This window comes from Anolis sagrei, chromosome 1 (genome assembly GCF_037176765.1).
Source record: "Anolis sagrei isolate rAnoSag1 chromosome 1, rAnoSag1.mat, whole genome shotgun sequence".
NCBI classification, from domain to species: Eukaryota; Metazoa; Chordata; class Lepidosauria; order Squamata; family Dactyloidae; genus Anolis; species Anolis sagrei.
Genome location: NC_090021.1, coordinates 286474319 through 286487811, shown reverse-complemented (window position 1 = coordinate 286487811; position 13493 = coordinate 286474319). Strand labels below are relative to the sequence as shown.

General features: G+C 42.1%; 1 protein-coding gene across 2 annotated transcripts in view; it reads right to left on the bottom strand.

The window, feature by feature from the left end:
* Positions 1–7914, bottom strand: part of PTGR2 (prostaglandin reductase 2) — a 35282-nt gene extending 27368 nt beyond the window's left edge. Inside the window, exons 1-2 of one of the 2 annotated variants that reach the window (XM_060761080.2) lie at positions 7805–7914; positions 1184–1263 (exon numbers count right to left, since the gene is read on the bottom strand). In XM_060761080.2, the coding sequence (XP_060617063.2) occupies positions 1184–1220 (37 nt within the window). In that variant the 5' untranslated portion in view covers positions 1221–1263; positions 7805–7914. The remainder of the gene's footprint in view (positions 1–1183; positions 1264–7804) is intronic. The other variant, XM_060761093.2, reaches the window with a different exon arrangement.
* Positions 7915–13493: the final 5579 nt, after the last annotated feature.

The following is a 13493-nucleotide window of genomic DNA, read 5'->3' as shown; positions in this document are numbered from 1 at the left end:
ATGAAAATTGGATTTTGAAAAAATTGGCTTCTTGTGGAAACAAGCATTGGTAAGAAAGTTTCAGTGGAGTTCTCTTTTCCCCATGATAACTCTTTCAGGAGTGAACTTCCCTTTCAAGGGGTAGATTTCTCTCACTTCCTGTTGTTCAACATTCATTTTTGACTATGAGTAGTTTGTAAGTTGGATGTTTATAACTCAGGGACTGTCTGAATAGTGCAATTTGAAACTGTATTATATGGTAAGTGCAGGCTCATATAATGCAGTTCAATGCAGTTAAACTGCAGTATATGAGTCTATACTGACCATATAACATAGTATACATTATGTATAATGTAATAGAGGCTAGCATAGAGTTGCTGTGAGTTTTCCAGGCTGTATGGCCATGTTCGAGAAACATTATCTCCCGGCATTCTGCCCACATCTATGGCAGGCAACTTCAGAGGTTGTGAGGTCTGTTGGAAACTAGGCAAGTGAGGTTTATATATCTTTGGAATGTCTAGAGTGGGAGAAAGAAATCTTGTCTGCTTGAGGAAAGTGTGAATGTTGCAATTGGCCAGTTTGATTAGCACTGAATAGCCTTGAAGCTTCAAACCTGGCTGCTTCCTGCCTGGGGGAATCCTTTCTTGGGATGTGTTAGCATACTTATTTACTGTTATGTTCTGAAATTAGCTCCAAAAAGGGTAAGTCAATGTTAGAGATCTAGTTGCTTTACAAATTTGAGAGAACACAAAGAAATTAACAATACAAGGAAATATACCATCACCTTGTAGCACATAATTCTATGTTAATAACTAGTTCTTGCTACTAAGTCATTATCTCTAGTCATCACTATGACTCACAGATGTAGGTACAGATCATGCGACTTACAACATCAGCACCTACTTTCAACAGTTTCCTTCTGCTTACTAAGACATCACTTTTAGTAAGGTTACTTCTTGCACAGTTCTGCTCTCATACAACTTGGATAAATTCTCACCAACGAATCTGGCACGACAGCAGGGCCTGCTGTGTCTATCTTGCTAAAAACGTGCACCATGGCCTTCCTGCAAGCGCTTCTCATATTAACTGTGAACAACTCTATCCTGCTGCAGCAATCTGGCTCCTTTCTGTGCTTTCCATTACCATCTTCCATATTGTGCAAACATATCAAACTCATTACTGTTCTTGACAAGTAGAAACATACCAGGGCGTGAATTCAGCACCACTCTTTGTATAATCATCAGCCCTGCAGCTGAAATCCTGCACGGTAAGAAGTCAGTTTCCCTGTAAAGCAGAAGGTTTTGAGCATGAGAGAAGATATAAGCTTTCTGTTTGTTAGCATAATCATAAAATCACTGGAACTCAGTGCAAGAAGTCAAAACAAGAGAAATTAAGGCCCCAAAACTATTTCTAGTTCTTACTACATGGAATCAGTTGCTGGATGATAAATCACCACTTACGTACATTCCTTTGATTTAATAGATCTCTTCTAATTGGCACTAAAAATAGACCTGGAATGCATCTACACTGAAAAATTAATGTAGTTTGGCTCCACTTTAATTGTTTTGGACCAATGCTAAGGAGTCTTGGAAGACATAATTTGCTGAGGCACCAGTGCTTTTTGGAAGAGAGGGCTAAAGGCTGTAAAACCACAACATTCATGATTCCATCACATTGAGCCATTGTAGTTAAAGTGATATAAAATGCATTAGTGTTACAGTGTAGATGCTCCCTTAGTTTAACTGCTGGACATTTACAAAATTCTCAGTGGCTTCAGGCTACATAAAAATACAAATAGCTGAACATCTTCCTATCCAAGCATTCTTTCATTTTCATTTCAAACTGTCTTTGAGCTTCAGATAGGATTTTTTATCTACCACTAATATTTGCAAATATATTGCTGGGAAACAAGGCAGCAGGCACAGAAGTTAAAGAACAGATTGGAAAAGCACAGAGTGTAGAAGAAAGGGAGGTAAATAAAGTGCTAAAATATGTAAGAATTGTGTGAACAAAAGAGTCTTGTTAAAAATAACTCTAATAAGAACATTAGCTCAGTGTCATTAACTGTTGAGGTGATGGATGCAGGCCAGGGCTCAACTTTCCTTCCCTTTGAAAGCAGTTACTTGGCATAAACCAGCCTTCCCCAAGCTACCATCCTCCAGGTGACACAGACTACAACTCCCATTGCCACTATTGCCCTGTGAGCTCAAAGTACCAGGGTGTAAGCTACAGCTTACACAATTTTTTTTTGGTATAGAAGATTTGTTTTCTAATAGCAATGTCAGCAGTAAGACTAGGCTGTCCATAGACACCTCCTGGTCGAGTTTTGCCAACATGGCTAAATGGGAACGTTTTACCTTCCTGCCAAGGTGGTACCTATTGAAATACTCACACTGCATGTTTTCGAACAGCTAGGTTGGCAGAAGCTAGGGCTAAGTATGGGAGCTCACCCCAACCTGCAGCTTTGAACTGCCAATCTTCCAGTCAGCAAGTTTTCTGCAGCTAGCGGTGTAACCCAGTGTGCTACCGTGGCCCCATATTATTGCAGTGTGACATTATGTCATAACTCAGCCAGCTGAAGATGAAGATGAGGGGTTTGGTGTAGTTCAGCCAGCTGAGGATGATGATGAGGGGTTTGGGAGTGCAGGGCCTGCAAGGTCTGATGCTCAGACAGAGGGGATGTGAGTCCCCGGTTGGGAGAACGGAGTGGGATTTGGGTGATTCTCTGTGTGAAAATGAAATTGCTTTAGAAGCTGACAGGCAGGAAGGGAGGTTAGAGAGAGAATCAAGGCTGCTTCTGCAAGGGAAGAATTCCAGGTGCAAGCTAGGCTATGGGAAAGTGAGACCGAGAGGGACTACTCAAGGTGGAAGGAATGCTTTCATGCTTTGCTGTCTTTAATTAGGGAAAGAATAGCTTTTGGTTTTCAGATCAAGCAACATAGCAGATAGAGCAAGGAACTCTTGCCTTGGTTCTCTCTTCAAGCCATGTCCTGGTCAAGTTTTGCTTTAAGTCTTGGGGATTTTACTATGAACTCAAGCTCATGTAATGTTCTTTGATTCTTGGATTACTCAAACTGATGTTTTATTCCTTGTCTTTTGGACTGTTCAAGCTCATGATTTTACCCTGCTCCTTGGATTTATGTTCATGCTTTAATCTTTACATTGAAGATTTATCTCTGGCTTTTGAGACTCCTTTTATCTTACCTATTTGGATTTTTACTCTTTTACTGTGTGTGCTTTTTCAATAAACTGTTTATTCCTACGTTTGGCTTCCTGGTGAGTGCTTGAGCAAGGTGAACCCTAGCTGAAGTGCAACACATTGTTTTAACTGCCTTGAATCAATGCTATGAGATCCTGGAATTTGTAGTTTAGTGCTGCACTAGCACTTTTTGGTAAAAAAAAAAAGGCTACAGACCTTGTAAAACTACAACTCACATGATAGCATTTAACTATCAACTCACATAATGGCATTTAACTATATTTAACTGTGGTGAACAGTGTAGGTGCATTCTGTTTGGACAAAAATATTAGCTTTGGTGCTGCATAGTGAAAACTAACAAATTTTAATTCATATAAGCTTTCAGCAATGTGCAGTCTACCACATCAAACACAATTGTGTAACTGAATCTAGTCTTTTAAAAAGAAGCTTGAAACTTGAGCAGAGGTGACTGGAAAGCCGATCCATGGTACATTAGTATTACAAAGTGTCATGAAGCATTTGACCATGCAACCTTTGAAAGCAATATGTTGTTACATAAGGATTAGGCAGCACTCACCTTTGGATTATGCAAACTCTATTTTTGCATAGATACGATACTAAAATTAGAGCAACACAGCTTGGACATAGCATTACATTCATGTGCATGACAGTTCTAATAGTTTTCACTGGTTTTTCAAAATAAGTGTAACATTTAAATAGGCTGAGTTTCAGCCACCAACTCAATATATAAGAGCTGCATAGAGTACACATCAACATGAAATGCAGAAGTTATCTTGTTCTATGACAGGATGCCTCGAACATTTGAGTTTTATAACAACAACAACAACAACAACAACAACAACAACGGGTGCCATGCCAAAAGATCTCAGCCGGCATTTTGTGCCAATGAGCTGTCAGGGGCCAAAATTCTGGAAATGGCCTAGGCAAGTTCAGAGGGTTGGGCCGGGCTAGTGCAAAGAAAAAGACATGGGGACCAGGGGGAATGAGTAAAGTGCAATGACCAGGTCCCAGCAGTGGCCATAGTAAAGGCCTGGGGCTACTCATTTCCAGAGCCTATTTAGAGAACTGTAAAAAAGTCTTAGTCAGGGCAAATACCCTGGAATGGCGGAGGTCTGGGGTAATGGGGTGGTGGGTGGAGTACAGGTCAAGTTTTAACTACTGTCTGAGAGTTGGGACTAATAACTAGTCGTTCTTAAAGGCCTGATGAAACCACAAAGTCTTCAAGTTCTTACAAAAAGAGGAGAGAGATGGAGCCTGTCTAGGGAGGACATCCCAGAGGCGGGGGGCCACCACCGAGAAGGCCCTCTCTCTCATCCCCACCAACTGTACTTGAGACAGAGGTGGAAGCGAGAGAAGGACCTCCCTGGTGGATCTTAAGAGTTTGCGCTGGTATATAGAACGAGATGCAATTGCGGATACAGGCGGGGCCCGAACTGTTTAGGACTTTATAGGTCATAACCTGCACCTTGAATTTGGCTTGGCAACTTATCGACAGCCAGTGCCAATAAATTGATGTTATTTTCATTCTGTGAGCAATTACAGCAAATAAGTATCACACCAATGAAAGAGAATGTGATATGTTTGATATGATTTTAACATGGCATATTAATTAACAATGTCCCATCACTTTCAAATAAATGTACCCTAGTTTCAGAATGGGAGCAAAACAAGATGATTCATCACATCTCTAAAAACATTATGATGCAACTTGGGAGTAAGATGCGATACAGATGGACTAGCATTTGGATCATAGAATCTTAGAATCATAGAGTTGGAAGAGACCTCATGAGCCATCCAGTCCAACCCCCTGCCAAGAAGTAGGAAAATTGCATTAAAAGCACCCCAGACAGATGGCCATCCAGCCTCTGTTTAAAAGCGTCCAAAGAAGGAGCCTCCACCACACTCCGTTCAGCAGTTCCACTGCTGAACGGTTCTCATGGTTAGGAAGTTCTTCCTAATGTTCAGGTGGAATCTCCTTTCCTGTAGTTTGAAGCCATTGTTCTGCGTCCTAGTATCCAGGATAGCAGAAAACAAGCTTGCTCCCTCCTCCCTATGACTTCCTGTCATGTATCTATACATGGCCATCATGTCTCTTCTCAGCCTTCTCTTCTTCAGGTTAAACATGCCCAGCTCTTTCAGCCACTTTTCATAGGGCTTGTTCTCCAGACCCTTGATCATTTAAGTCACCTTGAGGAAGGACACATTCCAGCTTGTCAATATGTCTCTTCAATTGCGGTGCCCAGAATTGGACACAATATTCCAGGTGTGGTCTAATTAAGGGAGAATAGAGGGGTAGCATTACTTCCCTGGATCTAGACACTACACTCCTATTGGTGCAGGGCAAAATCGCATTGGCTTTTTTTGCTGCCGCATCACATTATTGGCTCATGTTTAACTTGTTGTCCACTCTAAGGCCTCCAAGATCTTTTTCACACAAACTGTTTTCGAGCCAGGCGTCCCCCATTCTGTATCTTTGCATTTCGTTTTTCCTGCCAAAGTGGAGTATCTTGCATTTGTCCCTGTTGAACTTCATTTTGTTAGTTTTGGCCCATCTCTCTAATCTGTCAAGATCGTTTTGAATCCTGCTCCTGTCTTCTGAAGTATTGGCTATCCCTCCTAATTTGGTGTCATCTGCAAACTTGATGATCCTGCCTTCTAACCCTTCATCTAAGTCATTAATAAAGATGTTGAACAGGACCGAGCCCAGGACGGAGCCCTGCGGCACTCCGCTCGTCACTTCTTTCCAGGAGGAAGAGGAAGCATTGGTGAGCACCCTCTGGGTTCGTCCATTTAACCAATTACTGATCCACCTCACAGTTGTTTTGCCTAGCCCACATTGGACTAGTTTCCTTGCCAGAAGGTCATGGGGGAAGGCCTTGTCGAAGGCCTTACTGAAATCCAGGTACGCTACATCCATGACATTCCCCGTAACTACCCAGTTTGTAACTCTATCGAAAAAAAGAGATCAGATTAGTTGGGCATGACTTGTTTTTGATAAATCCGTGTTGACTATTAGCTAAGACAGCATTTGTTTCTAAGTGCTTGCAGACAACTTAACAATATTTTCCAGAATCTTGCCTGGTATCGACATGAGACTGACTGGACGGTAATTGTTTGGGTCATCCTTTTTTCCCTTCTTGAAGATTGGGACCACATTGACCCTCCTCCAATCTGAGAGTCTCAATAGGGCTTGAGTTGCAGACCAAGAAAAACTGGTAATTCATCAGAGCCTGCTTGAAAGTTTGTAACACTGAAGCCTGATGGGCATCAAATACTGCTGTTGTTCTGTGCCACTCTTTCCAGTTATGATAACCTTAAGATAAACCTTTGTTTGGGACCAAGAGCCCATCTACATCTGATCATTCAATTAAGTTTAAAACTGTGCAGATGATAACATAGAAAATCCTGGAACCGAACAGTGATTACATTAGCCACAGGGCACTGATATACATTAAGGACTTTCTTTTGTGGACTTTTGTAGGAGTTTGTTATCTAGCCACCACAGTTTGAAGCTAGCCTGAAAGTGCAGAGGGATGATGCTGTCCAAAATTGATTAGAGCGGGCATGGGCAAACATCAGCCCTCCGGGTGTTTTGGACTGCAACTCCCACAATTCCTAACAGCGTTGGGACCCTTCCTTTTCCTGAAACTGGACTGAAAAGTTTTGTACATGTGTATGCTGAACACATGAAGGTTGTGAGTAAATCTAAAATGTTATTTTTGTCCAAGTCTAGTTCATTTTTGTCTCTTGAGTGCATGAAATAAAAAAAATTATTCGAGAGTATATATATACTTGGGAACTGAAAAACACTTCTGAAGCACTGCTGTTTTTTATGCACTGGCAAAATCTTTGTTTTCCTAACAGATCGGATAGAACAGGTTATTCAGTCTAACAACTGAAACCATTGCCTTGCATAATTATTTCTGGTTGCATACCACAAGAGAAGATTATACTCTAAAGGGGTTTTGGCTCTTCTTTGAAAGGTCATGCTTTTCTAAAAAGTTATAATCTCCAAAAGGTTTTTTCCAAAAGATTATGAATGCCATTTCCCAAAAATTCCCACAATTTCCAACACCTGTAAAACCCAAGTTTGCCCATGCTTGATCCCCCAAGCAGTAAGAAGCCAGACCTTGAAGCTGCAAGGCCATTAAATGTTAATCAAGGTGGCCAACTGAAACATTCACACCTGGCTCCAACAGACAAGAGTTCTTTCTCCCACCCTGGACATTCCACAGATATATATACCCACTTAGACTGCCATAATTGAGTGCTATGGAATCATGGCAGATGTCGTTTGACAAGGTCTTTAGCCTTCTTTGCCAAGGAACTTTGGTCCCTCGCCAAACTATAACAACTAGGTTGCTAACTGAATAGTTAAAGTGGTATCGAACTGCATTAATTCCACAGTGTCGATGCACGTGATGAAACTGTTCTCCTTGAAAAAACTTTCCTTGTTGACTTTCCACCTATCACTCACTTCAATGCATTCCTTGCCTCTCGCAGCTGTTGTTAAAGAGGCAGGAGCCCCACTTTTGGGGAAGGAGAGGTGGGGTTAGCAGTTTGCACGTTTCCGTTACAACTTTGCAAGGTTAGACGCACAGTTACCTCGGTACTACTCACTGCGGAGTTTCTTTGGCCGTTAAGGAATCCCGGAGAAGGAACCCTTCTCAGGAGGACCCCACAATTCAATATGCCTCCCCCATCCTGCCTCTTAAAAGGGTAATACAAACATCCACTTAAAAGGGCAACGGAGGGGATGGATTCCTGCCCTGTGTCCTGGGAATGGAGAGCTGTTGCGTTTAAAAGAAGCTTCCTCTCAAGTAAAAAGGGAGGATTGGTATAAATCGGATTGGTGAGCGTGTTAACTGAAAAATGCAAGGCAAGAAGCTGATTGGTTGGGCCAAGGGTCCACTGAATGTGCCTTCAAGGCGATCCCATGAATTTTATAGGGTTTGCTTAAAACTGCACATGACAAACATTGCCAAATCTGGATGTGCGGTAGCACAGCGAGTTAAACTGCTGAGTTGCTGAACTTGCTGACCAGAAGGTCGGCAGTTCGAATCTGCTGGGCGAGGTGAGCTTCTGCTGTTAGCTCCAGCTTCTGCCAACCTAGCAAATGTGAGTAGATCAATAGGTACCGCCTTAGCAGGAAGGTAAATGGTATTCCATGCAGTCATGCCGGCCACATGACCTTGGAGGTGTCGACGGACAAAGCAGGCTCTTCAGCTTAGAAATGGAAATAAGCCCCCCCCCCCCCCCCCAAACTGGAGATGAAAAGGGAAGCCTTCGCCTTTATCTGTGTATCAGTGTTTCGCTGTTTCTAGGCATTGAATGCTTGCCTTTGTGACTGTGTATGCTGGAATCCGCCCTGACTCCCCAGGAGATAGGGCAGTATACAAATAAATTATTATTATTATTATTATTATTATTATTATCTTCATCATCTTGTGGTCCTGGTGACACAGCGGGTTAGACCACAGTGCTGCTGAACTTTCTGACCGAAAGGTTGGTGGTTCGAATCCAGGGAGCAGGGTGAGCACTTGCTGTTAGGCCCAGCTTCTGCTCACTCTACTTGGCTTGCAAGAGCAGACAGGATCTGGTGCCTTTGGGTTTTTTAAGCATCTTTTCAGCTGTGGAACACATTTCACCATGCTTAAACAGTGGATTTGGCTCTTAATGAGACATGCCACATTATCACAAGATGTCTATGCCCTACACCACTGGAGAAATTATACTGTTTAGCTGGTATTGCAGCACCTGAGATCCACCTGGAAGTAGCAGCCATAATGAAAGGACCAAGGCAGTGACATCTCTGGCCCATCCCCTGTTTGGATATCAGCCAGCATGCTAACACCTTAAATCAAGAAATAGCTTTCTAAGCTCTACAGAAATATTTGCAGGAACACCTCAGCAAGTGAGAGTCCAAAAGTGGCAGGCTAAAACCCAGAACCTCAAGCCATGGCTGATACCGAATAAGAGACTCCCTCCTGGGTGTGCCTCTGGTGTTGCTATATAAAGGTCTTCCATTGTGCATATGGCAGGGCTTCAGACTGCATTGCAATAGGTGATCTGTGGTTTGCTCTTCTCCACACTCACATATTGTCGACTCTACTTTGTAGCCCCATTTATTAAGGTTGGCTCAGCATCTCGTGGTGCCAGAGCACAGTCTGTTCAGCGCCTTCGAAGTCGCCCAGTCTTCATTGAAACAAACTGTAGCGGAAGAGAAGGGAAATCTAAATATTCATTTCTGAGCCTATCATGGAGTTTTCTTGGCAAGATTTGCCATTGCCTTAGTGAATGTGACATATTGAAGGTCACCAGTGGATTAGAGTCCTCAGTGGTGCAACAGGTTGAACCCCTGTGCCAGCAGGACTGAAGGCCGACAGGAGAGAGGTCAGATGAGCTCCCTCTTTCAGCTCCAGCTCCTCATATGGAGACATGAGAGAAGCCTCCCAAAGGATGGTAAAGCATCAAAACATCCGGGCATTTATTTATTTATTTACTTACTGTATTTGTATACCGCCTTTCTCAGCCAATCGGCGACTCAAGGCAGTTTCCAACAAATCAGTATACATAAAAACATATTACCAATTAAAACAATAAACAGTATAAAACATCACAACAGCAATAAAAACAGCATCTTTAGCATCTTGTAACCCAGGGAACATCTTTAGCGTTCCCTGGGTAACGTCCTTGCAGACGGCCAGTTCTCTCACACCAGAAGTGGCTTCTCAAGTCGCTCCTAACAAAAAAAAAACATACCTGTGGATTGCCATGCCGAAGCATGGATTTGAACCCTGTTCTCCTACCTCATCGCCCAACACTCTAGTTCTCTATTTATATTAATCCGTATGTTAAACAATCATAGTCACAATATGTGTCTTAAAATAGTACACATACTCAGTCAATGTATCACCGCTAATATCTGACTTGTCCTTATCCACTCTTCCATTAATCAGAGTCAATGATGCTCTTCCATTAATCAAAGTTGAAGATACTTCATTCCATTCTATCTGGGGCACATTGTTGCCATCACTGACCCAAGAAACATTTCACAATTGTTTTGGCCCAGCATGTTTTAGGTCTCCCATACAACACCGTTGTACATATGAAGTGTAGATCCCACCATGACATGTCTTTGAAATGGGATGGGTGACATCATTACGCCAAATGGACAGTTGTGCAGGTAACAGGCCTCAGATGGGTGGAGTGCAGTGCTGACCTTTAAGCAGCACAGTTTCATACAGATCCGTTATTTTACACTTGTAAAACTTGCTGACTGACATGTTGGCAGTTCGAATCCGGGTAGCAGGGTGAGCTCCCACTGTTAGCCCCAGCTTCTGCCAACTTAGCAGTTGGAAAACATGCACATTTGAGTAGATCAATAGGTGGGAAGGTAACAGCACTCCATGCAGTCATGCTGCCCACATAACCTAGGAGGTGTTTACAGACAACACCAGCTCTTCAGCTTAGAAATTGAGATGAGCACCAACCCCCAGAGTCGGACACAACTACACTTAATGTCAAGGAGAAACCTTTACATGACTGAAGGAGCTGATCTGCGCTCTCCCCGGATTCGAACCTCCGACCTGTGGTCTTCAGTCCTGCTGGCACAAGAGTTTAACCCATTGTGCCACAGGATCTGGTGCCATTAGGATATTGGATTCTCAGCATTACCTATGCCTGTCTGAAACAAGTTTAAACAGCTAAAATGTTTTAAATCTGCATTGTGCTTTCATTCCCCATCTGCTGCAGAAAGGTACAATTTCCTCATTTAGCTGTAAGGTTACATGAGGTAACACTATAGCATAATAAGCCACTTTTCCTTGTGTTTGCTCGGTTGCTTTTACAACAGAATATTTTGTGTTTTCAAAGGAACCATCCCAAAACTTATATTGTTTATTTGGAAAATGAAAGATATTATCTGTGGGAGAGGTACTTGTAGAATGAACATCATTACTGTTCATATGGCAGAATCATAGCCTGGCAAATACACAAACCCTGCAAATCATAGCAACAGAATGGAGAGCATGGCAACAACAGCTGCTGCAGCACTGAGAAAAGGAAAAAAAACACACTAAAATATGAGTTTAGAGGAGAAGAATTGGAAAGGAAGGGAGCCACACAATCATCCATGTCACAAAATAATTTGTGGTAAGTAACAGAGTACTCCATTTACCACTTAATGTTACAAATATAAATGTTACAGTAGGGATAACAGTGTTGTGGTTATGGGTGCATCGTCACTGTAGAACTCATGCAGTTCGATACCACTTTAACTGCCATGGCTCTATGCTATGTACTCCTGGAATTTGGAGTTTGGCAGAGCAGAGAAGGCTAAAGACCTTGCAAAACTGCATTTCCCATTATTCCATAACATTAAGCCATGGCAGTGAAAAGGGTCTCTGTAAAGAAGCACTAATCCCACTAGATGCCACCAAAAATGTAAAAGAACGTATCAATGCCACCAAAAATGTAAAGACGTGGTGTTAATCCCACCAAATGGGATTACCAAAAATGTAAGGAAGTTCCTAGACTGCTATTAAATTAAACTGCCACCAATATGTTTAGAGACGCTGGTCTTAAAGTCTCTGTTTATCCCTATTTGCGTTGTCAGGTAACTTTGGTAGAGTGGAATGCACCAAACGTAAAATTAATGGAGGAGGCAGGTTTAAAATACAAAGAGAACAAGTTTATTGTTAAACAAAGCGTAATTGTTGCAATATTGAGATGTAGAGCTTGGCATATGCTTGGTGGTTACAATATGGCTTGGTCGAGATACATTCAGGCTTTAGATGTTACAATCTTATAAACTCCTTCTTCAGTGAAGTACTTTATTATTTCAGTGTTCCTTGTTGTGAATATTCACACTGTTTGTCCTATACAGGATCAAACCACTGATCTCCAGTCTTACACTACTGGCGATCCTAAAACCTCCTCTGTTAGATTCTTTTTCCTCAAAGTAATCTAACGAGGTTTTCCCTTCAGCTCCCTTGCTGAAGAAATATTCACAAACACTAAAACTAACTGAATCTATACTGCTTCACACCACAGAGCCCTAACTGACTCTGCCCTCTTCTCAGGGTCTCATCCTCCTGACTCAAACTACTTTTCCAGAGTCCTATCTTGACTCTGCTACTTTCCCAGAGTCCTTTCTTGACTCTGCTACTCTCCCAGAGTCCTATCTGACTCTGCTCCTCCTCTCAGGGTCTCATCCTCCTGACTGAAAATTAACTGTCACTTTCAAACCTTTTTCTCCTTAAGCTCCGCCCACCTCCTCTGCCTTGTCTTGTCACCATGGCAACCTATCCCTCACAGCTAGGCCATGGCAACAAATGTAAACCACAAATACAGTTTAAACACAGTATAATAAACACTTTATAATAAACATATCTCTACAGTCTCAAACTGCATTACTTCTGCAGTGTAGATGCTTCCTATGTTCTCTACAGTTCTTCATCGGTAGCCAGTGGAGTACCTTGGCAGCCACCTCTCCATAAAAGTCAACATTGACACTGAAATACAACACATCCTGAGATACTGTATTTTCTGGCATATAAGATGACTGGGAGTATAAGACGATCCTCAACTTTTCCAGTTAAACTATAGAGTTTGGAATATAGGACCGAGTTGTGGCACAGCTGGTTGGGAGTCAGCTGCATTAAAATCACTACTGACCAAAAGGTCATTAGTTCGAAGCCAGCCGGGTCGAAGTAAGCTCCCAACCATTTGTCTAGCTTGCTGTCAACCTTTGCAGCCTGAAAGACAATTGCATCTGTCAAGTAGGAAATTTAGGTACCGCTTATGAGGGGAGGCTAATTTAACTAATTTACAACGCCATAAAAATCTCCAGCAGCATGCAAAAGAATTAGGAAGTACTCCATCAGTGTCACAAGTGGACAGTGAAGTGACAGCTTCACACCCTCATGAAGCTGGAAGTTAAATAGCCTCTGTGTGTCTATCTACATATGTTGTGTGTCTATGGCACTGAATGTGTGCCATATATATGTGCATTGTGATCCACCCTGAGTCTCCTGCAGGGTGAGAAGGGCAGAATATAAATACTGTAAATAAATAAATAAATAAATAAATAAATTACTCGCTGTATAAGACTACCCCTCTTCCAATGCACACCAAATAAAATTTTTAAAAACATCAGATTTGATTTCAATATGGTAATTTTCCTATTGCCATACCTCCTTCTCTGCCTCTTAGATCTCAAACAAGCATGCCTGTGGTACTTCACTGTAGTCCTCAGGAGCAAGATCTGAAAGGCAGAGAAGGAGGTACGATA